Raw genomic sequence first — 24,446 nt, forward strand, 5'->3', positions numbered from 1 at the left:
CTGTCTCCCATCATCCCCAGATGGAACTGTCTAGTTGCAGGAAAACAAGCTGTAAGGCTCCCACTGATTCTACATTATGGTGAGTTGTATAATTATTTCATCATATATTACAATGTAAACATAATAGAAATAAAGTATATAATAAATGTAATGCACTTGAATCATCCTGAAACCATCCCTCACCCCACCACACAGTTCATGGAAAAACTATCTTCCACAAAACCGGTCCCTGGTGCCAAAAATGTTGGGGACTGCTGCTATAAGATATACTATTATGAGGTAAGTAATTTGCCCAATGTTACTCAGCTAATAATTTACAGGACCAGGATTAAAAATCAGATGTTGGACTCCTCCTGAGTCCATGTTCTTTTTTATTTATGTTATGCTATTTTATTGTTTGTTTTTTATAATCTTGCTCTAATATTTATTTAATTTGTATTTTTTCTTTCTTTTTTTTTTTTTGAGATGGAGCCTTGCTCTGTAGCCCAGGCTGGAGTGCAGTGGCGTGATTTCGGCTCACTGCAAGCTCTGCCTCCCAGGTTCACACCATTCTCCTGCCTCAGCCTCCCGAGTAGCTGGGACTACAGGCACCCACCACCATGCCCGGCTAATTTTTTTGTATTTTTAGTAGAGACGGGGTTTCACCATGTTAGCCAGGATGGTCTCGATCTCCTGACCTTGTGATCCACCTGCCTCGGCCTCCCAAACTGCTGGGATTACAGGTGTGAGCCACTGCACTGGACCAATTTATGTTTTTTCTTGAAACAAGGTCTCGCTCTTTCACCTAGGCTGGAGTATAGTAAGTAAACACAGTGTTTACACCACTAAGTGTAACCCGGGAGGCAGAGCTTGCAGTGAACCAAGACAGAGGCCTGACCTCATGATCCGTCCGCCTCAGCCTCCCAAAATGCTGGGATTACAGGCATGAGCCACTGCGCCCAGCCTAATTATATGTGTAAACACAGCCTTGACCTTCTGGGCTCAAGCAATCCTCCCACATCAGCTTCCGTAGTAGCTGGGACCACAAGTGCACATCCCCACACTTGGCTATGTTTTTTTTGTTGTTATTGTTGTTTTTGTAGAGATGGGGTTTGCCATGTTGCCCATGCTGGTCTTAAACTCCTAGGCTCAAATGATCCTCCCACCTTTTGGCCTCCCATAGTGCTGGGATTATAAGTACCGCGCTCCATGTTCTGTTTTTTGTTTGTTTGTTTGTTTTTTCACTCTAATCCCATGGCAGATTATCCATGTTCTTAACTACTTTATAATACTACCTCTCAAAGGTTATGAAAATATGTATGATGTTCTCATTAGCTGTTTCAGAATGAAAACTAAATGGTACTGAAAACATGACAAAAATTCTTGCTTTGTTTTCAGTAGCACCAGGCTTGACACCAATCCTAAGCCAAAAAACAAAACCGTTGCCATGAGCAAATGCAAAAGTGTTATTACCTTTGGGAACTTGTGTCTTTCTCATGACTGTCACTGGTGGGGGAAACGTCCTCCAGTTTCTCAGGAGGGGGACGATGGTTAAGAGCATGTTTTGTTATTCCTTTCCTATGAAACACAAAACAAAGTTATATTTCCTCTATAAAAAAATACATGCAATTCAATAATTTAATCTAGATGTTAGAGTCACCTACTTCCTCTGCTCTGGAACTGCACTGTTTGATATGGTAGCCACCAGTGGTTAAAATGTGGCTAGTCAGAATTGTGTTTTAAGTGTAAAACATATTGGATTTCAAGAAGAATTTGCAATACCTCATTAATTATATTATCTTTTTTATTTATTTTTTTTTTTGAGACAGTCTTGCTCTGTCGCCCAGGCTAGAGTGCAGTGGCATGATCTCGGCTCACTGCAAGCTCTGCCTCCTGGGTTCACACCATTCTCCTGCCTCAGCCTCCCGAGTAGCTGGGACTACAGGTGCCCACCATCACGCCCGGCTAATTTTTTGTATTTTTAGTAGAGATGGGGTTTCACCGTGTTAACCAGGATGGTCTCGATCTCCTGACCTCGTGATCCGCCCACCTCGACATCCCAAAGTGCTGGGATTACAGGCATGAGCCACCGTGCCCGGCCTAATTATATTATCTTGATTACATATTAAAATGATAATATTTTGGATATATTGGGTTAAACAAAATATATTCTTAAAATTAATGTCACTACAAGTTGAAAATGTAGTAGATATCACCACACATCAATTAGAACAGCTAAAATTAAAAATAATGATAACAAAAAATGCAGGCATGGATGTGGAGAAACCGGATGTCTCATACATTGCTGGCAGGAATGTCAAATGGTATCGCCATTCTGGAATAGTTTGACAGTTTCTAATAAAACTAAACATATGCATTTACCCAGAGCCCTAGCAGTTGCACTCTTGGGCATTATGCCTAGAGAAATGAAAACTTACATTCATACAAAAATCTGTATACAAATGTTCACAACAGCTTTATTTACAATTGAAAAAAATAACTGGAAACAACTCAAATGTCCTTTAACATTGATATTTCCACATAATGGAATATTATTCAGCAATAAAAAGAAATAAACTATTGATACATGCAACAACTTGGATGGATCTCAAGAGCACCATGCTTTTTAGTGCAAAAAGCCAAAGCCAATACAAAAAACCATTAAATACTACAGTTTACCTTGAACAACACACGTTTAAACTGTGTGAGCCCATTTATATGCAGAATTTTTCAATAAATATATTGGAAAATTTTTTGGAGATTTGCAACAATTTGAAGAAACTCAACAGATGAACCATGTAACCTAGAAATATCGAAAACATTTCAGAAAAAGGTATGTCATGAATGTGTAAAATATACGTAACTACCAGTCTATTTTTGTGTTGACTATGTTATTGGTAAGGCTTCTAGTTAACAGTAGGCTATTAGTAGTTAAGTTCTGGGGGAGTCAAAAGTTAAACGTGGATGTTTTACTGTACGGGGGTTGATACCCCTAACCCCTGCATTGTTTAAGGGCCATTTATATAATGGTATATTGGACAATACTATAGTGGTAGAGAACAGATTAATAGTTGCCATGGATGAAGACAAGAGTGGATATAACTATAAAGGGATAGGGATACCCAGTGAAGTTCCTTGGTGGTGATGAAACAGCTATCTTGATTTATAGTCATATTTGCAGTAATCTGTAAATGGGACCAACTTGCATAGAAAGAACTATGTACACATATACCCATGCATAGGAGCGGATGTAAAAACTGGATAAGGTCTGTAGGTCTAGTTAACAGTATTGTACCAATGTCAGTTTCCTGGCTTTGAAATTATACCACAGTTACATAAGATGTCATCATTGGGGGAAGATGAGTGAAGGGTTCATGGGACTCTTAGTACTATTTTTACAACTTCCTGTGAGTCTATAATTATTTCAAATTAAAAAGGTAAAAAAATTTCACTTTTATTTTATTTTTTGAGATGGGGTCTTGCTGTGTTGTCCAAACTGGAGTACAGTGGTGTGGTCATAGCTCACTGCAGCCTTGACTTCCTGGGCTCAAAGGATTCTTCTGTCTCAGCCTCCTGTGTAGGTGAGACTACAGGTGCTCATCACCACACTTGGCCAATTATTTAATTTTTAATTTTTTTTAGAGATGGGGATCTTGCTATGTTGCTCAGGCTGGTCTCTAACTCCTGGCCTCAAATGATCCTCCTACCTCCGCCTCCCAAAGTTCTGGGATTCAAGACATGAGCCACTGCACTTGGCCAATTTCACCTTTCTTTTTTAATGTGACCACCTGAAAATTTTAAATTTCATATGTGGCTTTTATCATATTCGTATTGAATATTGCTGCTCTAGAGACTCCAATGTGTGCACTGGATTAAGCTATGGGGTCAATCATTATATGTTCCAGTAATCTATGGGGTCAATCAATATATGTTCCTAGTAATCTACGGTAGACTTTCCTCACAAAATTCTGTAGTCAAATAAATTTAGCAACTGTAATAGGTTAAACAAAGTTACACAGGTCTTTACAAGAGGTCTTCCAGGTCTTTAATATGCAAATGTATGTCATAAATCTCAAATACTCTTATTTCAAAGGAAACTAAGGCACAGAAAGATTAAGTAACCTGCTTAAGGTCACATGGTTAGTAAGTGATGAAGCCAAGATTCAAATCCTAGTAGTCTGGCTCTCAGAGGAAGGCCTCTAGAAGGAAATGAAGAGTTGGAGATTTTAGTGAATTGTACCATTGTTCTATATAAAGATAAAGCTAAGAGTCCAGTCAGTGGAGCTCGCACTTTAAATTATTTCTCAAATAGTGGAGATCAATTTGTGCAGAGTCATCTGTATGTCTCTCATTCAGTGATCCTACAACCAAGAGTTTGTCTTTGAAAAAGTGGAAAGGATCATAAATACAAATTCAAGCTATGAAATAGAGACTTAAGACATTTTTTTAGTCTGCCAGGGAAATCTATGAATTGACAATTAGATGATAAAGAAATATCATTAAATTTAATAATAGCACTATGACTACATACAAAAATGTCCATAATTTTTAGAGATATATAATGACATATATAGGGGTGAAATGGCAGTATCTGCGGTTTTGCTTTCCTTATTTCACAGACAGGCACACAGAAGTTAAGAAAGGGATAAGGAGGCCGGGCACGGTGGCTCACGCCTGTAATCCCAGCACTTTGGGAGGCTGAGGCGGGCAGATCACGAGGTCAGGAGATCGAGACCATCCTGGTTAACACAGTGAAATCCTGTCTCTACTAAAAATACGAAAAATTAGCCGGGTGTTGTGGCGGGCACCTGTAGTCCCAGCTACTTGGGAGGCTGAGGCAGGAGAATGGTGTGAACCCGGGAGGCGGAGCTTGCAGTGAGCCCAGATGGCGCCACTACACTCCAGCCCGGGCAATAGAGTGAGACTCCCTCTCAAAAAAAAAAAAAAAAAAAGAAAAGACAAAAGGATAAGGAAGATAGATGAAGCAAACATTTTAACTTTGTTAACTGTTGAATGTGGGGTGACAGGTAGTTCATGATACTATTCTCTATATGTTTATGTTTGAAATTTTTCATTAAAAAATGTTAAGCTGTATGTTGAAAATCATTCCTTTCCCAAACTCTCTTCAACAATTATAATTTTTAATGGTTAGGTAGAAAACTAAAGTTACTGCTTCAAAGCAAGTTATCATTATTATAACATCTAAAGTAAAAATTGCTTTGAATTTGCTCCCATTCAGATACATTTTATCTTCATTATCTTCATTATTCACTTCATCTTGACTCCAGTTACAGAATCATCTTTTGGGCCTTATAGGGAGTATCAAATCAACAATCAAGAACAAGTAGGCCAGGTGCGGTGGCTCCACATCTATAATCCCAGATGTTTGGGAGGCCAAGGCAGGCAGATCGCTAGAGTTCAGGAGTTCAAGACCAGCCTGGGGCGAAACCACATCTCTACTAAAAAATACAAAAATTAGCTGAGCATGTAGTCCTGCAGCTTGGGAAGCTGAGGTGGGAGAATCACTTGAACCTAGGAGGTGGAGGTTGCAACTGAGCCAAGATGGCACCACTGCACTCCAACCTGTGTGACAGAGAACTCTGTCTCAAAAAACAAGAAACAAAAAGCAAAAAAAAACAGAAAGAAAACTGGTATAACTATCCTAGTTAATAATAATTCTGGCCCAATAAGTGCCTATCATTTTTTTCCATACAAGATTTTTTTTAAACTTTCAGAATGGTTGGAATTAATCATAAAAGCAGATTTTCAGCTAAACCTCAGTCACTTTATTGAGAAACGACTGTTTAAGTAGAAACAACACATTCCAAATCTAAGAGATGACTGTTTCTTCTTCCTAGTTCCCGAAGAGTTTACTAGGAACTAAACTGCTACCATGTAGATATCTTGTTCCTTAATAAATAATAAGCTTCTAAAAGGCAAAGAGAGGTTTCAGACTTATTTTCTTTGTATGCCTATTGTATCCCAAGTAAAAGTGGGAAGGGACAAGGAAAATACCATTTATTGAGAATGTATGTGTGTCAAGCTCCACACCATCATTTTATTCTTATTTTATTTTTATTTATTTTTTTGAGACAGAGTCTTGCTCTGTCACCCAGATTGGAGTGCAGTGGCGTGATCTCGGCTCACTGCAACCTCTGCCTCCCAGGTTCAAGTGATTCTCGTGCCTCAGCCTCCCAAGTAGCTGAGATTACAGGCATGTGCCACCATGCCCAGCTAATTTTTTGCATTTTTAGTAGAGACGGGGTTTCACCGTGTTGCCCAGGCTGGTTTTGAACTCCTAAGCTCAGGCAATCACTCGCCTTGGTCTCCCAAAGTGCTAGGATTACAGGCGTGGGAGCCCACACCATCATTTTAAATAAGCTTTTGGATAAGGTCTTATTCCTATATTACAGAAATGAAGGCTCAGTGATGTAGTAATTTGCCTAAGTCACGTGGCTGGAAGAGAGCCTGGTCAGAAACTCAAGAATGACTCAAAATATCATGCTTGCAATTATCATGTATGTATATGATAATTAACAATATTTAATCAATACATTTAATTAAATTTAATTAGTTAATATTTAATATATATTAACGCTTAATAGTTAATTAATATATTTATGGTTGCTAAAATTACATAGCTAAATGAAGAGAAAAAGTTAATATTTAATTAATAAATTCACTTATAGTTAATATGTAATTAATATATTTATGGTTGCTAAAATTATATAGTTCCATGAAGGAAAAAAAATTGAAATTTGGGGTTAAAACTCAAGCTCAACTCCTGAGTTTTTTGGCTATATAATCTTAAAATGTGTAACATTTCTGATATAATTTCACCTCCTGAGAGGCTGAAGATAATCATACTCATTTTACAGAGTTGTTAAGAAGATCAAAAAGTGAAGTCAGCTGGGCATGGTGGCTCAAGCCAGCACTTTGGGGGGCCAAGGTGTGAGAATTGTTCGAGTCCAGGAGTTTGAGACCAGCCTGGGCAACATAGTGAGACCCTGTCTCTACCAAAAAAAAATTTTGTTTATATTAGCCAGTTGTGGTGGTGTGCACCTGTAGTCCCAACTACTTGGGAGGCTACATTGTGAGGATCACCTGAGCCTATAGGTGGAGGCTGCAGTGAGCAAGGATTGCACCACTGCCCTCCAGCCTGGACAACAGAGCAAGACCATGTCTCCAAAAAAAATAAATAAATAAAGTGAAGGCCCTTTTGGAAGTGTAAAGCATTAATAAATGTTTGACACTATTATTACTTTCTAAATTATTATACAACACTTTAATCAGGGTAGGGGATGGATCTTTTTTATTATTTATTTATTTATTTATTTAGAGACAGAGTTTCACTCGTCACCCAGGCTGGAGTGCGATGGCGTGATCTCCGCTCACTGCAACCTCTGCCTCTCAGGTTCAAGTGATTCTCCTGCCTCAGCCTCCCAAGTAGCTGGGATTACAGGCGCCTGCCACCACGCCTGGCCAATTTTTTTTTTGTATTTTTAGTAGAGATGGGGTTTCGCCATGTTGGCCAGGGTGGTCTCGAACTCCTGGCCTCAAATGATCCGCCCGCCTCAGCCTCCCAAGGTGCTGGGATTACAGGTGTGAGCCACAGCGCCCGGCCGTGGGGGTGGATCTTTTTAAAGCCAGAAATATTTGCTCTCTAAAGTCTCAAAAGCAAAACTGATCTTTATGGATTCTGGTGCTTAATTGCAGAGGTGGGGAGGCAGTATGTGTGATGGTTATGACCACAGGCTTCAGCATCAGATCGACATCAGGTTTGTACCTCTCAGCTCTACCACCTTCAAGCTGTGTGATCTTTGGCATGCTACAACCTTTAATTCTGGGATCTTTATCTGTAGAATGTGCAAAATAATGTTCCCAAACTGATATCATTGATAGGAGTGAGCAAATGTATGTAAATAGCTTTGCACAGTGTCAAGTGAGCACTTTCCTGGAGCCCTCAGGAACTAAGCCTTAATAGCTTAGTTATTAAGCTATTAATAACTTCTCGAGCTATCGTGGCCATTAACAATGGGACCTGAAGCACTGCGGATGCTACAAATGCTTCAGCGGACCCAGTGCCTGAGTTCAGGAATTACAGACCAAGGGCGACACGCCCTCAGCTGGAGATGGAGGAAGAAGGGGCAGCGTCCAGCAGGGCAGAGAGGAGAGAATTCCGAAGAAAAATCTCTCCCTAGCCCTGGGAAAGGAAAGGAACGAAGGACTGGTCAAGGAGGGTCCCCAGAGCGCCCGCGGCCCGCCCCGGCTGGGGTGGCTGAGCAGTCCACTCACAGCTCCAAGCTCTGTGGCACCGTCTTCCTACTGTATCTGGAGATCATCCTCCTCCTCCTCCTCCTCCTCAGCCGCGGCCGGGGCGGGCACGCCAGGGTGGGGGCCTCCGGGCCTGGCCCTCCCGCCAGCTCCGGCCCGGCCCCCTCCCGCCACCTACCGGCCCCGTCTTGCCCCGTCGCCTAGACTCCGAGCCGCCACCTCCCCAGTGTCCCCACCTCTCCAGTTCTCCGACCTCCCCGCCTTGCCGCGGGGGCGGAAGTGACGAAGGCACCCGGGCACCAGCAGAATGCTCTCACCGACGCACAGCAGTGACGACACACAAGGTTCCGGGGACTGAGCGGGTTTCAGGCTTTCAGGATTTCTGGTGGCCACAGGTCCCGGGCAGGCGTCGGGACAGATCCTGATCCAGGCTTCGGCGGCCTGTGGCAGCTCTCGATCAGCTCTCGATCAGCTCTCGGAGTCGGAGAGGCGGCTAAGGAAAGGTGCCACAGCAGAGACGCGCAGGAGAGGCCCTGGAACCGTAAGATAAATTGGCTTCATTTTGTTAGATGGCAGGAGGGAGCCTAGACTGGATAAGGAGCACTAGACTCCAAGTCAAGCCCCTGCTGCTTAGTCGCTTCTCTTTCTGTGCTCTGGGTTTTCTCATATGTACAGTGAGGCATTCACCTGAGTAGTGATCATAGAGTCCCTTCAAGTTCTGACACCAAATTCTGCATGATGAGGTGTGTTTGGCGTTATGGGGTGAATGGGTAAAATTACTGTCTGTCCCTCTGCGTTGAAAGGCAAAATGATGATTTGGCCAGACTGTGGTGAGTGGGTGTCTGGACAGAAGAAGTAGGTTCCTTATGAATCTCTTAGAAAGCTGAGTAAGATTGGAATCGTGGAGTTAGGGTGGTGCATCCACCGCGGTTCCTTCCTTTACCAAGCATCACCTGGCAGCAAGAATAAACTAGTACTCTTATTTAGGAAACCCTTAGAAAATTAAGAGATAAGTAAGGAAAACCCCTAGGAAATTGAGAAATATCAATGCAACCTCCATCAAAATACCAATGACATTCTTCACAGTCATAGAAAAAAGATCCTAAAATTTATATGGAACCACAAAAGACCCAGAATAGCCAAAGCTATCCTGAGCAAAAAGAACAAAACTGGAAGAATCACATTACCTGACTTCAGATTATACAACAGAGTTATAGTAACTAAAACAGCAGGGCACTGGCATAAAAAGAGGAACAGAATAGAGAACCCAGAAACAAATCCATATGTCTGCAGTGAATTCATTTTCAACAAAGGTACCAAAAACATACATTGGTGAAAAGATAGTCTCTTCAATAAATGGTACTGGGAAAACTGATACCCATATGCAGAAGAATGAAACCAGACCCACTACCTCCCACCATATACAAAAATCAAGTCAAAATGGATTAGAGACTTAAATCTAAGCCCTAAAACTATGAAACTACTAAAAGGAAATATTGGGGAAACTCTCTAGGACATTGGAGTGGGCAAAGATTTCCTGAGTAATACCCCACAAACAGAGGCAACCAAAACAAAAATGGACAAATGGGAGCACATCAAGTTAAAAAGCTTCTACACAGCAAAGGAATTAATCGACAAAGTGAAGAGAGAACCCACAGAATGGGAGAACATATTTGCAAATTACCCATCTGACAAGGAATTGATAACCAAAATATATAAGGAGCTCAAACAACTCTCTAGGAAGCAGTCTAATAATTGATTAAAAATTGGACAAAAGCTCTGAATAGACATTTCTCAAAAAAGACATACAAATGTCAAACAGGTTTATGAAAAAGTTCTCAATATCATTGATCATCAGAGAAATGCAAGTCAAAGCTACAGTAAGATAGCATCTCACCCCAGTTAAAATGGCTGTTATCCATAAGACAGGCAATAACAAATGCTGGCAAGGATTTGGAGAAAACACTGTTGATGAGAATGTAAATTAGTGCAGTCAGTATGGAGAACAGTTTTGGAGATTCCTCAAGAAACTAAAAATAGAGCTACTATGTGATCCAGCAATCCCACTGCTGGGTGTTTACCCAAAAGAAAGGAAATCAGTATATTAAAGAGATATCTGCACTCCCATGTTTATTGCAGCACTATTCTCAGTAGCCAAGATTTGGAAGCAACCTGTGTCCATCAACAGATAAATGAATGAAGAAAATGTGGTACATACACACAGTGGAGTACTTTTCAGCCATTAAAAAGAAAAAATGAGATTCTGTTATTTGTAACAACATGGATGGAACTGGAGATCATTATGTTAAGTGAAATAAGGCTGGCACAGAAAGATAAACTTTAAATGTTCTCACTAATTTGTAGGAGCTAAAAATGAAAACAGTTGAACCTATGGAGATAGCAACTAGAAGGATGGTTACCAGAGGCTGGGAAGGGTTGCAGAGGGTTGGTGGGGGAGTGGGATGGTTAAAGCGTACAAAAAAATAGAGCAAATGAAAACTAGTATTTGGTAGCACAACAGGGTAACTGTAGTAAATAATATTTAATTGTACATTTTAAAATAACTAAAAGTTCAGATGAGAGCACGTCCTAGCTACGAAAAAATTTTTTTTAATAAAAATAACTAAAAGAGTATAATTAGATTGTTTGTAACACAAAGGATAAATGCTTAAGGCGATGGATATCTCATTTACCTTGAGGTGCTTATAATGCATTTTATACCTGTATCAAAATATCTCATGTACCCCACAAATACATACACCTACTATGTACTCTTCAAAATTAAAAAAGAAAAAAAAAAAACAGCACTGTGGGAGGCCGAGGCAGGCGGATCACAAGGTCAGGAGTTCGAGACCAGCCTGGCCAATATGGTAAAACCCCATTCCTACTAAAAATACAAAAATTAGCCTGGTGTGGTAGCAGGCACCTACAGTCCCAGCTACTCGGGAGGCTGGGGCAAAAGAATCGCTTGAACCTGGGAGGCAGAGGTTGCAGTGAGCTGAGATCTCACCACTGCACTCCAGCCTGGGTGACAGAGCGAGACTCCATCTCAGGAAAAAAAAAAAAAAAAAAAAAAAAAACAGAAAAGAAAGATATACCTACCATCCCATGAGACTTGAAAAAGGGGCAAATTTAGGACAGAGGTAAGATGACAGGACACGAATGTTTTGTAGTTCTCTACACCATACAATGTTCATAAAAGAGAGAAATGTACATTCTGCAGAGCAAGACAGATTATGCTTTAGAGTTTAAGTAACAAAATTTTAAAGCAGGGAGAGATTTTAGAGATGGTAGATAACTTATCCTAAATTAAAGAAAAAAACCCAGAAAGAGAAAGTGAAGTGTCCACAGTGGCACAGCTAATTAGTGGCAGAACTGGGGTTTTTGATATAGTATGTAAACAGTGGATATTAGTGCAGTGTTTCTCGAAATATGTTACACATACCACTGCTAGTACAAGGGCAAACATTAAAAATTTCATTCTTTACTTCCAAAATAGGAAAAATATAAAAAATAAAGATTTTATTCTTACATACGTATTAATTGGGGAACGTGATACTGGATTTCTATTCACTGTATTATATCAAGGTTTCCTTGTAACGTAATTTTAAAGATAAAGTTTTAAGTGTAAAGTGTCACTAAAAATAATATTAGGCCAGGTGCAGTGGCTCACGCCTGTAATCCCAGCACTTTGGGAGACCAAGGCGGAAGAACTGCTTGAGCTCAGGAGTTCTAGACCAGCCTGGGCAACATGGCAAAACCTTGCCTCTACTGAAAATACACAAAAAAATTAGCTGGGCATGGTGGCACACACCTGTGGTCCCAGCTACTTGGGAGGCTGAGGTAGGAGGATGGCTTGAGCCTAAGAGGTGGAGGTTGCAGTGAGCTGTGATCATGCCACTGCACTCCAGCCTGGGCAACAAGAGTGAAACTCCAACTCAAATAAATAAATAAATGAAGTTTAAAACATTAAATAAATATTACTGTAGGTGGTGTGTGGTCAAGGCAAAAACCATGATGATGGTATGTGGCTAACTAAATTTTATTATTTATTTATTTTTATTTATTTATTTATTTATTTATTTATTTATTTTAGATGGAGTCTTGCTCTGTCACCCAAGCTGGAGTGCAATGGCATGATCTCGGCTCATTGCAACCTCTGCTTCCTAGGTTCAAGTGATTCTCCTGCTTTAGCCTCCTGAGTAGCTAGGATCACAGGTGCCTGCCGCCACACCCAGCTAATTTTTGTATTTTTAGTAGAGACGAGGTTTCACCGTGTCAACCAGGCTGGTCTGAAACTCCTGACCTCCAATGATCTGCCTGCCTCAGCCTCCCAAAGTGCTAGGATTACATGCATGAACCACTGTGCCCGGCCTAACTAAATTTTAGAAAACAGTGTTCATAGAGTCATCTAAAAGAGTTCAGATGTTACTTCTGCATTGTTCTATGTGGTTTATATTTTGGAACTTTAAATGTAGTTTTCAAAGAAGAATGGAAGAAACCATGAAGCTTGCTACAATGGAAGACACAGTGGAGTACTGCCTGTTCCTGATACCAGATGAATCAAGGGACTCAGATAAACACGAAGAGGTTCTTCAGAAGTATATTGAGAGAATAATGACTCGGTTTGCACCTATGCTGGTCCCCTACATCTGGCAGAATCAGCCTTTCAATCTCAAATATAAACCTGGGAAAGGTAAGGTTCTTTTACTTGTGTGGATTAGTGTGACTTTTAATGTTATCCTGACAACAGTGATGTGTATGTGTAATAGTCCACACTTCATTCAGTGTTGGCAGGAAGAGATTAATGCACTAAACTTTTTAGGTAAGTAATACTTGTCTATAATCAGTTAGCCATAAAGCTTTGTTTTTAAAAAAAATCATATTAATGAAAACTTTCTAAATCTGCCTTAGGAATTAGCATATACTAAACATTATTAAACTCATGGCTATTCTTTTGAACTTTAGTTGCTATACTATGCATAATGTATCTAAGTATCTATACTAAACAGTTTCAGGTATCTGGCTTTAATTATGGTTCCTTTTTTGCTGTTACTCAGTATTCCTTATGTTGATGTGTTGAGTAGGCTGCCTTGTTTCATATAGCCATTTTGGGGAGGATCTGAGTGGCTCTGCCCGGCTTATAAAGATAAATAATTGGGCTTTATGGCTAATATTTGCCACTTATAAGCATTTTGAGGTTTCTTCATTGCTTCCCTGTGTTGTTGGTGCTTGAGATCTGACCTCTGGCAAAATACGGCACTCTGTCCTGTTATGAGAAAAACCCAGAATTAAAGTAGGAGGGAGCGGAGAGACCAAAGAATCACTCGGACAGGTCTGTCTTAGCAAGTACATGAGTTTATTAGGACTTACAGACAGGACACTCCTGGGCAGCATCAGGACAGCTCCAGAAATCTGCCCCACCTCCCATTTTTAAGCTGCTTGTAAGCTCATTTTTTGGCTCTTTGCCTACTGCGTATATGCAATGATACTGTTTTCCTTGGTATGTTCCCAGCTATGCCCTGCAATGTTTGGGTTCTCAGGACCTGCTCCTCTGCTGGGCATGATGGCTTTGGCTTGCCAGCTGGCCTTCGAAGTTTAAGCAGCAGACATATACCCTTAAGTAGCCTGGTGGGGAACTGGTCACACTACAGTTCTGTCATTTCTTATAGTTTTATGAAAATAAATCATGGGTAGGTGACCAAGTCTCTCTTTACACAGTGACTTATGTGAGGTCTTATTTAGGATCAGGAGCCTGGCATCTTGTGATACCATCACAAGATACCCCCATGTATACATCACAAGTATACATCACTGTGATACTCTCAGTTTAGTGCTTATCTCTTATCTTTTGGCTAGCAATTGCTACATATCTTCCCTACTGTTAATTTTATTGAACTCTTATTCATTGACATACATATGATATTTATTGACAAGAACACTGTCACATTGGTGCAGCACATCTAAAACCAACCCTTTCTCTGTCTCTAGAAAACCATTTTTACTGTTTTCTTATCTTGTTTAATGGCATTGCCATCCACCCAGTTATCCAAGCTAGTCAGTAATTCAAAATCATAATCAGTTCCTCACTTCACCATGTTCAGTCAGATGCTAAATCCTGAATGCTTCTAAAATATGACCCCTTCTCTACATCTATTTGGCTTCAGTGTAGGCCCTCTTTATCTCTACATTTAAAAAACAACAACAGCCTCCTAACTTACCTCTCTGGTTCCTGTCTTTCTAGTTCCTCACACTGTTGCCAATTACGTTTGTAAAACAAACTTGATTGTGTCACTCTCCTGCTTAATATCCTTCAGTAGTTCCCATTGCTTCAAGATGAAATTTAAATCGAAGTCTAATATAGACAAAAACAGTTACTTTAATTGTATTCTCTAGTTGAAGCAACTTGAGATCTGGGGTGGGGAGAAGAAGAGTTGGTTGGGCTGTTCTTCTACCTATTGTTTGCCATGGCAACTCTTGAGACACTCTGTAATGCACTTGTTTGACCTTCATTCTGTTAATGTGGGATATTACTGTACATTGATTTTCATGTGTTGAACCATCCTTGCATCTCAGGAATAAATCCCACTTGGTCATGGTGAATAATCTATTTAATGTGCTGTTGAATTCAGATTGCTGATATTTTGTTAAGAATTTCTGCATTGATATTCATCAAGGATATTGATCTACAGTTTTCTTATATTGTCTTTGTCTGGCTTTGGTGTTAGGGTAATGCTGGCCTCAGAAGGGATTTGGGAATTCCCTCCCCTTTATTTTTTTTGGAAGATTTTGAGGATTGATGTCAAATTCTTTAAATGTTTGGAAGAGGTCCGCAGTGAAGCCAGCTTTTCTTTGTTAGGAGCTTTTGGATTATTGATTCAATCTCCTTACTAGTTATAGATCTGTTCAGATTTTTGTATTTCTCTTGATCCAGGTTGTGTATTTTTAGGAACTTGTCGATTTCTTCTACATTATCCAACTTACTGGTATACCATTGTTCATAGAATTATATCTTTCTTGTTTCTATGACATAAGTTGTACTGTCTCCTCTTTGATTTCCGATTTTAGTTTTTTGAGTATTTGCTCTTATTCCTGGTTAATCAAGTTAATAGTTTGTCAATCTTTTCAAAAAAACCCAACTCAGTTGTTTTGTTTTTCTGTTATTTTTTCTGGTCTCTATTTTATTTATCTCTGCTGTAATGTTTATTATTTTCCGTATGCTAGGTTTGGGTTTAGTTTTTATTTTTTGTTTTGTTTTGGTTTTTTTGAGGTATAGGTTGTTAATTTGAGGTCTTTCACACCTACAAACTTCCTTTTTAGCACTGCTTTCACTGAATTCCTTAAAGTTTTGGTATGATGTGCATTCATTTTCATTCGTCCCAAGATATTTTCTAATTTCCCTGTGCTTTATTCCAAGAGAGTGTTGTTTAGTTTCCATGTATTTGTGAATAGTGCACATGTTTGAAAACTTGTGCTCCATCCAAATCTAGCGTCGTGGTATTCCCAGAATACTCTATACATACATACTTTGTACAGCATGCCTTTGTGCCTTTGTACATGCTTTTCTATTTTTCTGGAAAGCTCACCTCTTGTCATTCCTCCAGGCAAGCATAGCACAGATATCCCCTCCTTTATACTCACATAGGCCTTACTGCATACCCCTGTTCTAGAGTTCATTATCTTGTTTTGAGATCATTTGGTTGTCTTGTTTTACCCTGAGCTCCTCAGGAGTAGGCTTCTTCTTCAGGAGTGCAACCCCTGCTCCCTAGTACTTAGAGCAATCAGTCAATGAATGTTTATTCAATTGAATGATTATGTGCATTTTATTTGCAGTAACAAATTTATCTGGTTACATGGTTGCTTTTCTCTTGTTTTTAGGAAGTGTTCCTGCTCATATGTTTGGCGTGACAAAGTTTGGGGATAATATTGAGGATGAATGGTTTATTGTTTATGTAATAAAGCAGATCACAAAGGAATTTCCAGAGTTAGTAGCAAGGTATTGTAGTTATTTTAATTATTCTAAAAGAATTCTATTACTGAAACAGTGTGACTACATTTTTATATATTTAATAATTTATTTTTCTCCTGTAGTCTGCTGGAAATTGTACAGATTTGAAAAGTATCTGTGCTTTTTTTTTTTTTTCTGAGACAGAGTCTTGCTCTGTCGCCCAGGCTAGAGTGCAGTGGTGTGATCTTGGCTCACTGCAGCCTCCACCTTCCGGGTTCAAGCGATTCTCCTGCCTCAGCCTCTCAAGTAGCTGGGATTACAGGCGTGTGCCACCATGCCTGGCTAATTTTGTGTTTTTAGTACAGACAAGGTTTTACCATGTTGGCCGGGCTGGTCTTAAACTCCTGACCTCAGGTGATCAACCCACCTCGGCCTCCCAAAGTGCTGGGATTACAGGCATAAGCCACCATGCCCAGCCTTATCTGTATTTTCTTTCTCTTCTCTTGTGACTTCCTTTTCTTGAGAAAGAATTAAGGTAGTATCAAAGAGTTCAACTTCCAAAAGATTTCAAATAAAACCTACTTATTTTAGGTTTTCTTTTTAAAATTCTAATTATGAAAAAACAAATACATGTGGTAAACAAAATTCAGATGATACAAAGGGTTCTACTGCTCTGCTTCCCAGAAGTAATCACCATTAAATTCCTTATGAATCTTTGAAAAATAAAATTCCATTCATACACATGCATACATATTTCACATATTTTTAAATGTGTATTCCTGTACTAGACCATAGCTATATTTTTTGAGAACTCATACACAGAAACAATTTAAAGAGAAGTCAGTGAACAATCGTATAGGAAGCTAAGTAGGTAACACCGTTAAAAATGGGACCCGAGTTTTCTGTAATTACCACGTATTGCCAGCAGAGGGCGTTCCGCCCACTTATATTTTATCCTAGTTTTCCTAGTCAGCACCCAAATTCTGATCTTTTTTTACCCAACCAACCTCTTTCCCAACAGAACAAAAGAGAAGGGGGAAAAAAAAACCTTTGAAAACTTAGTATTTAAATTTTAAGCATACATTAAAGTAGAGAGAATGAACCTACATGTTCCCATTATCCAGCTTCAACAATTACCAACTCATGGTCATCATTATTTGATCTGTGGCTGTCATTTGATCCTTAAATACTTCAGGATGTAAATCTAAGTGATAACTCATTTTATCTTTATCTTTAAATACATTTATTTAAAATTTTAAAATTTTTAAGTTTACTTATTATTTATTTAGTTTTTTAAAGACAGGGTCTCACTGTTTTGCCCGGGCTGGACTTGAACTCCTGGGCTCAAGCCATCCTCCTGCTTCAGTCGCCCGAGTAGCTGGTACTACAGGCACATGCCACTGTGCTTTATTTTATTTCATTTTATTTTATTTTTTTGAGACAGCGTCTCACTCTGTTGCCCATACTGGACTGCAGTGGAACAATCTCGGCTCACTGCAACCTCTGCCTCCTGGGCTCAAGCGATTCTCATACCTCATCCTCCTGAGTAGCTGGGGCTATAGGCGTGCACTACCACACCTGGCTAATTTTTGTATTTTTTGTAGAGACAAGTTTTCACCATGTTGACCAGGCTGGTCTCAACCTCCTGACCTCAAGTGATCCACCCGCCTCAGCCTCCCAAAGTGCTGGGATTACAAGTGTGAACCACTGCATGAAGGCTATTTTTAAAATTGACAAATAAAAATTGTGTATATTTATTATGTATAACATGTTGTCTTGAAATACATATATATTGGCCGGGCACGGTGCCTCACACCTGTAATCCCAGCACTTTGGGAGGCCAAGGTGGGAGGATCACGAGGTCAGGAGATCGAGACCATCCTGGCTAACAACAACAACAAAAAATACAAAAAACTAGCCGGGCGAGGTGGTGGGCGCCTGTAGTCCCAGCTACTCGGGAGGCTGAGGCAGGAGAATGGCATAAACCCGGGAGGCGGAGCTTGCAGTGAGCTGAGATCCGGCCACTGCACTCCAGCCTGGGCGACAGAGCGAGACTCCTGTCTCAAAAAAAAAAGAAATATATATATATATAGTAGGATGGCTGAATTGAGCTCATAACATACATTACTTCACATACTTACTGTTTTGTGTATGGTGAGAACATTTAAAATCTACTGCCTTAGCAAGTTTCAAGAACACAATACATTGTAGGCCTGGGGCGGTGGCTCACGCCTGTAATCCCAGCACTGGGAGGTTGAAGCAGAAGCATCACATGAGGTCAGAAGTTCCAGACGAGCCTGGCCAACATGGTGAAACCCCATCTCTACTAAAAATACAAAAAATTAGCCAGGTGTGGTGGCCCATACCTGTGGTCCCAGCTACTCGGGAGGCTGAGGCAGGAGAATCGCTTGAGCCCAGGAAGTAGAGGTTGCAGTGAGTGTGATTGCACCACTAATTCCAGCCTGGACGACAGGGTGAGACTCTGTCTCAAAAATAAAATAAAATAATAAAAATAGAAGTATAGAGCTAGAACGGTATATAACAGTATAGAAAATATGCTATGTCTTGTGTAAAACAGGGAGAAAATATAAATATATATTTATATAGCTAGATTATGTGTAAGCAAACTCTAGAAGGATATACAAGAAACAGCAGTGATGCGTGTAGGGTTGAGCAGATAGGGACAAAAGTAGGAGGAAAACTTTTTCATTTTGCAACTTTTTTTTTTTTTTTTTTTAGACGGAGTTCTGCTCTTGTTGCCCAGGCTGGAGTGCAATGGTGCGATGTCGGCTCACCGCAACCTCCGCCTCCCAGGTTCAAGCAATTCTCCTGCCTCAGCCTCCCGAGTAAGTGAGATTACAGGCATGCGCCACCATGCCTGGCTGATTTTTTTTCGTATTTTTAGTAGAGACGGGATTTCTTCATGTTGGTCAAGCTGGTCTTGAACTCCTGACCTTAGGTGATCCGCCCACCTTGGCCTCCCAAAGTGCTGGGATTACAGGCGTGAGCCACCATGCCTGGCCATGTAAATTTTAATATATTTTTTAAAAAATTTAACCATGTGAATGTATAACCTATTTTTAAAAGTAAAATTTTAAAAAGTGTTGCAGGCCGGGCATGGTGGCTCACACCTGTAACCCCAGCACTTTGGGAGGCTGAGGCAAGCGGATCACTTGAGGTCAGGAGTTTGAGACCAGCCTGGGCAACATGGCAAAACCCTGTCTCTACTAAAAATACAAAAATTAGCTGGGCATGGTGGTGGGCACTTGTAATCCCAGCTATTCGGGAGGCTGAGGCAGGAGAATCGCCTGAACACAGGAGGTGGAGGTTGCAGTGAGCCGAGATCACACCACTGCACTCTAGCCTGGGTGACAGAGCGAGACTCCGTCTCAAAAATAAGAAAAAAAGTAATGCAAATGAGTCAGAAATAATTATCTTTTCAGGCCCAAATAACACCTCCTACATGAAGGCTTTTCTAATCTCAGCTATATGTTTTTTTTGCTTTTGGAACCCTATAGTACTTTGTATATTTTCATATTTTTGTCTAATATTTCTTTATGTAAATTGCTTATCTTCTCTCCTTATCTCTACCTTCAACTCCTCCTTACAATCTTATTGTCTCCTTCAGTGCTTAATGTTATCTTAAACATTTTGCTTTCTTATAGCCATCTGCACATAGTACCTATTCAAATATTTACTAAGATGAAGAGGAAAATGTATTAGAATAAAACTGTTCTGGTTACTAGCAGATATGTGCTTTTTGAATGCAAAATTGGAAATTTTCTTGCATTAGGATTGAAGACAATGATGGTGAATTCTTGTTAATAGAAGCTGCTGACTTTCTCCCTAAATGGTTGGATCCTGATAATAGCACCAATAGGGTAAGTATATGCAAGTTTAGAAAATTTGTAGAGATGAAATCATGCTGCATTACATTCATATGTACCTACAGTTTGCCAGTGCCCACTATGAAAATTAAAATGTACCATTTGCAGGTATTTTTCCACCATGGAGAATTGTGTATTATTCCTGCACCAAGAAAACCTGGAGCGGAATCTTGGTTACCCACCACACCCCCAACAATTCCACAAGCATTGAATATAATCGCAGCACATCCAGAAAAAATACTTGCTTCAGAATCTATACGAGCTGCTGTGAGTAGGCGCATCAGAGGGTAAGAAAAATATCACTTACATTGCTAATTAAGGAACCTTTTGGTTTCGTGTAGTTCAGTCTTTCTTTGATTTTTGTTTGTTTTCCTTAAAGCTCTGTTGGAGTTGATCAGTCTTTCTTTGACTGTAAAATATCTTTCACCTAGATTAATGCTAATTTTCATTTTGTCTTCATTCTTCTTTATGGAATAGACTAATACATTAAACTTAGAGATTTTAAACGGGGGCAATAGATACATCTTTAAATTCCCATTCAGAAGTGTTACAATCTTGTCCCAATATTTTTGCATTTATACACCTTAGATATTGTGGCTAAGTGTTAGCTATATCCATGGGTAAAAAATTTGAGACCTTTAAAAATAGAAACTTCCTGGACCTGGAGCGGTGGCTCACGCCTGTAATCCCAGCACTTTGGGAGGCTAAGTGGAGGGCAGATCATGAGATCAGGAGTTCAAGACCAGCCTGGCCAACATAATGAAATCCCATCTCTACTAAAAATACAAAAAAAAAAAAAAAAAAAAAAAAGGCGGGACGTGATAGCAGGTTCCTGTAATCCCAGCTACTTTGGAGGCTGAGGCAAAGAGAATCGCTTGAACTCGGGAGGCGGAGGTTGCAGTGAGCTAAGATCGCACCACTAGACTCCGTCTCAAAAAAATAAATAAATAAATAAAAAGTAGAAACCTAATGGAGCCCAAACAAGGTGCTCAGGTTTTTTCTGTTGTTTTGGGTCTATATATGGGATTCTTTGACCTATGTCAGAATTCTTTGACCTATGTCAGCTTTATTTAAAGCTGAAGTTTTATTCAGAAAAGAAAGTCTTAGCTTAATAACATATTAGTTCATCCATTCAAATTTGGGTGCCTATTAAATAGTAAGCACCATTCAGGTATTAACAATACTAAAAATCTTTTTGGCCGGGTGCAGTGGCTCACGCCTGTAATCCCACCACTTTGGAAGGCCAAGGCAGGTGGATCACGAGGTCAAGAGATCGAGACCATCCTGGCCAACATGGTGAAACGCCATCTCTACTAAAAATACAAAAAATTAGCCGGGCATGGTGGCAGGCCCCTGTAGTCCCAGCTACTGGAGAGGCTGAGGCAAGAGAATCACTTGAACCCAGGAGGTGGAGGTTGCAGGGAGGCGGAGGTTGCAGTGAGCCGAGGTTGCACCACTGCATTCCAGCCTGGTGACAGAGTAAGACTCTGTCTCAAAAATAATAATAAATAAAAAATAAAAATCTCTTTTAGCTTCAGCATACTTTGCACCATTATTTTAGAAAAATAAACTCTGATTTTATGTTTATTCCAAAGTATAATTGGTTTTTTTGTTTTGTTTTGTTTTGAGCCTCCTGAGTAGCTGGGACTACAGGCATGTCCCACCACACCCAGCCAATTTTTTATATTTTTAGTAGAGACAGGGTTTCACCATGTTAGCCAGGATGGTCTCAATCTCCTGACCTAGTGATCCACCCGCCTCGGCCTCCCAAAGTTGTTTTGTTTTTATTGAGCTACCATAATCCCTTTTCTTTATTTTCCATTTCTTCCTACTTTTTTCTTTCCCTTTCTTCTTTCTTATAGTATTAAGTGTATATACAGTATCTTTTTTCATCTCTCTTGTCACTCTCTACATACTGCTCTCGATGAACAAAGAGAAGATGTCAAAAAGAATGTGAATGGTATAAGAATTCTAGGTATTTATATACTGTAAAATGAAAGTAATTATGTTACCTGTCCCAGGTACCCAGAAAAAATTCAGGTCTCCCTTCATCGAGCACACTGCTTCCTTCCAGCTGGCATTGTGGCAGTGCTAAAGCAGCGCCCCAGATTGGTGTCTGCAGCAGTCCAGGCATTTTACCTACGAGACCCTATTGACCTGCGAGCCTGTCGTGTTTTCAAGACATTCTTGCCTGAAACACGAATAATGACATCGGTAAGATTTCTATCTTGGTCATTTAGTTTCTCTTACTGGAAACAGAGTTGAAACATTATTATTTTTCTCTTTTTACATTTCTCAGTGCTCAGTGAATGAAACATTACTTTAATTGTTCTCTAGAAAGAAAAAGGAAATATTCTGTTTCTTCATAGCGTGTTAATATAGGTTGAATATTCCTTATCTGAAATGCTTGGGACCAGAAGTATTTCAGATTTCAGATTTATTTGGATTTTGGAATATTTGCATTATACTTACTAGTTGAGCATTCCAAATCTGAAAATTCTGAAATCTCAAAACTTTGAGCATATCATTGGGACTCAAAAAGTTTTGGATTTTGGAACATTTTAGATTTCAGATATTTACATTTGGGATGCTCAAACTATACACATTTTTTTCTTTTCTTGCACCCAGTGAAGGAAATTTTCAAGAGACCTGCCTCCCCATTTTATACTCAATGTTTCATAGCTATTTTTGACCATATTTTTCTATTTCTGTAATTATTTCCTTTTTTTTTTTTTTTTTTTTTTGAGACAGAGTCTCACTTTCTCACCCAGGATGGAATGTAGTAGAGCAATCTTAGCTTACTGCAACCTCTGCTTCCTGGGCTCAAGTGATTCTCCTGCCTTCTGAGTAGCTGGGATTACAGGCACCTCCCAACACGCCCAGCTGATTTTTATATTTTTAGTAGAGACAGTGTTTACCATGTTGGCCAGGCTGGTCTCGAACTCCTGACCTCAAGTGATTCAGCCATCTCAGCCTCCCAAAGTGCTGGGGTTACAGGCATGAGCCACTATGCCCGGCCTAATTATTTCCTTCTTGACAATAAAACATTTCATCTCTTCCAGGGAATTAAGAATTATTCTTGGCCAGGCATGGTGGCTCACACCTGTAATCCCAGCACTTTGGGCGACCAAGGCAGGTAGATCACTTGAACCCAGGTGTTTGAGACCAGACTGGGCAACATAATGAACCCCATCTCTACAAAAAATAAAAAAATTAGCCAGCTGTGGTGGTGGGCACCTGTAATCCCCACTACTTGGGAGGCTGAAGCAGGAGAATTACTTGACCCCAGGAGGTTTGGGAGGCCGAGGTGGGCAGATCACCTGAGGTCAGTAGTTTGAGACCAGCATGGCCAACATGGTGAAACCCCATCCCTGAGGCTTCAGTGAGCCATGATTGCTCCACTGCACTCCAGCCTCTGCAACAGAACAAGACCCTGTCTCAGAAAAAGAAAAAAAAAAATGAATTATCTTTATCTTCCACCCATTTAATTGCTGTATAATATAACTAATGATAAGAATTTTACTAGTGATTACTAAAAAGTAGGCAGTAGAGTACATTTTTTTTTTTTTTTTTTGCAATGGAATCTTGCTGTGTTGCCCAGGCCAGAGAGCAGTGGAACAATCTCGGCTCACTGCAACCTCCACCTCATGGGTTCAAGTGATTCTCCTGCTTCAGCCTCCCGAGTAGCTGGAATTATATAGGCATGCGCCACCATGCCTGGGTAATTTTTGTATTTTTAGTAGAGATGGGGTTTCACCATGGGCCAGGCTGGTCTCAAAACTCCTGACCTCAGGTGATCTGCCCACCTTGGCCTCCCAAAGTGTTGGGATTACAGGTGTGAGCCACCATGCCTGGCCAGCAGTAGGGTAAATTTTATGGTATGTGAGTTGTATCTCAATAAAGCTGTTACGAAAAACAAGTAGGCAGTGAATAGGTTGAATTTTCTTTGCATTTCATATGAAGATGAAGCTTATAAATGGACTTCTTATTATATTTAACTGTGAAGTGATATTCACAATTTTAATTTCAGGAAAAGACTCATGTATTTTGTGTCTTGATGCCCAGGTCACATTCACTAAATGTCTATATGCACAGTTGGTGCAACAAAGGTTTGTGCCGGACCGGCGGAGTGGATACAGGCTGCCCCCTCCATCTGATCCCCAGTACCGAGCCCATGAATTGGGCATGAAATTGGTAATATTGAGCCAGAACATGTTGTTTTCTTTTTTTATGTAAATGGGCTTTTAATAGAACAGTGGCACAATATAAAAAGTCCGGAAATACACCGTTTATGTAAGAATGCAGTAAAATGTGGCATTTCAATTTAGAATGAAAAAAATGGATTACTTAGTAAGTGA

The 24,446-nt window shown here is 40.0% G+C and overlaps 3 protein-coding genes across 11 annotated transcripts in view; 1 reads left to right on the forward strand and 2 right to left on the reverse strand.

The window, feature by feature from the left end:
* FAM149B1 (family with sequence similarity 149 member B1) overlaps nucleotides 1–8,529 on the reverse strand; it is a 519,129-nt gene extending 510,600 nt beyond the window's left edge. For 5 of the 6 annotated variants that reach the window (XR_007728685.1, XM_050803425.1, XM_050803423.1 and 2 more), the window contains exons 1-2: nucleotides 8,275–8,529; nucleotides 1,453–1,557 (exon numbers count right to left, since the gene is read on the reverse strand). Coding sequence is in view for 5 of the 6 variants with exons in the window: in XM_050803425.1 (XP_050659382.1) it covers nucleotides 1,453–1,557; nucleotides 8,275–8,321 (152 nt within the window). In the remaining variant the exon portion in view is untranslated. Of the gene's footprint in view, nucleotides 1–1,452; nucleotides 1,558–2,658; nucleotides 4,389–8,274 lie in introns of those variants that run through there. The other variant, XM_050803422.1, reaches the window with a different exon arrangement.
* The window catches only part of NUDT13 (nudix hydrolase 13), a 67,028-nt gene that overhangs the window by 984 nt on the left and 41,598 nt on the right, over nucleotides 1–24,446 (reverse strand). The gene's annotated exons all lie outside the window — the stretch shown is intronic.
* Nucleotides 8,559–24,446, forward strand: part of ECD (ecdysoneless cell cycle regulator) — a 59,668-nt gene continuing 43,780 nt past the window's right edge. For 2 of the 4 annotated variants that reach the window (XM_050803427.1, XM_050803428.1), the window contains exons 1-7: nucleotides 8,577–8,794; nucleotides 12,732–12,949; nucleotides 16,132–16,249; nucleotides 19,995–20,082; nucleotides 20,197–20,375; nucleotides 22,110–22,302; nucleotides 24,154–24,282. In XM_050803427.1, coding sequence (XP_050659384.1) covers nucleotides 12,745–12,949; nucleotides 16,132–16,249; nucleotides 19,995–20,082; nucleotides 20,197–20,375; nucleotides 22,110–22,302; nucleotides 24,154–24,282 — 912 coding nt within the window. In that variant the 5' untranslated portion in view covers nucleotides 8,577–8,794; nucleotides 12,732–12,744. Of the gene's footprint in view, nucleotides 8,795–12,731; nucleotides 12,950–16,131; nucleotides 16,250–19,994; nucleotides 20,083–20,196; nucleotides 20,376–22,109; nucleotides 22,303–24,153; nucleotides 24,283–24,446 lie in introns of all 4 variants that reach the window. The other 2 variants (XM_050803430.1, XM_050803429.1) reach the window with 2 other exon arrangements.

The sequence above is a fragment of the Macaca thibetana genome, chromosome 9 (assembly GCF_024542745.1).
Source record: "Macaca thibetana thibetana isolate TM-01 chromosome 9, ASM2454274v1, whole genome shotgun sequence".
Taxonomy (NCBI): Eukaryota; Metazoa; Chordata; class Mammalia; order Primates; family Cercopithecidae; genus Macaca; species Macaca thibetana.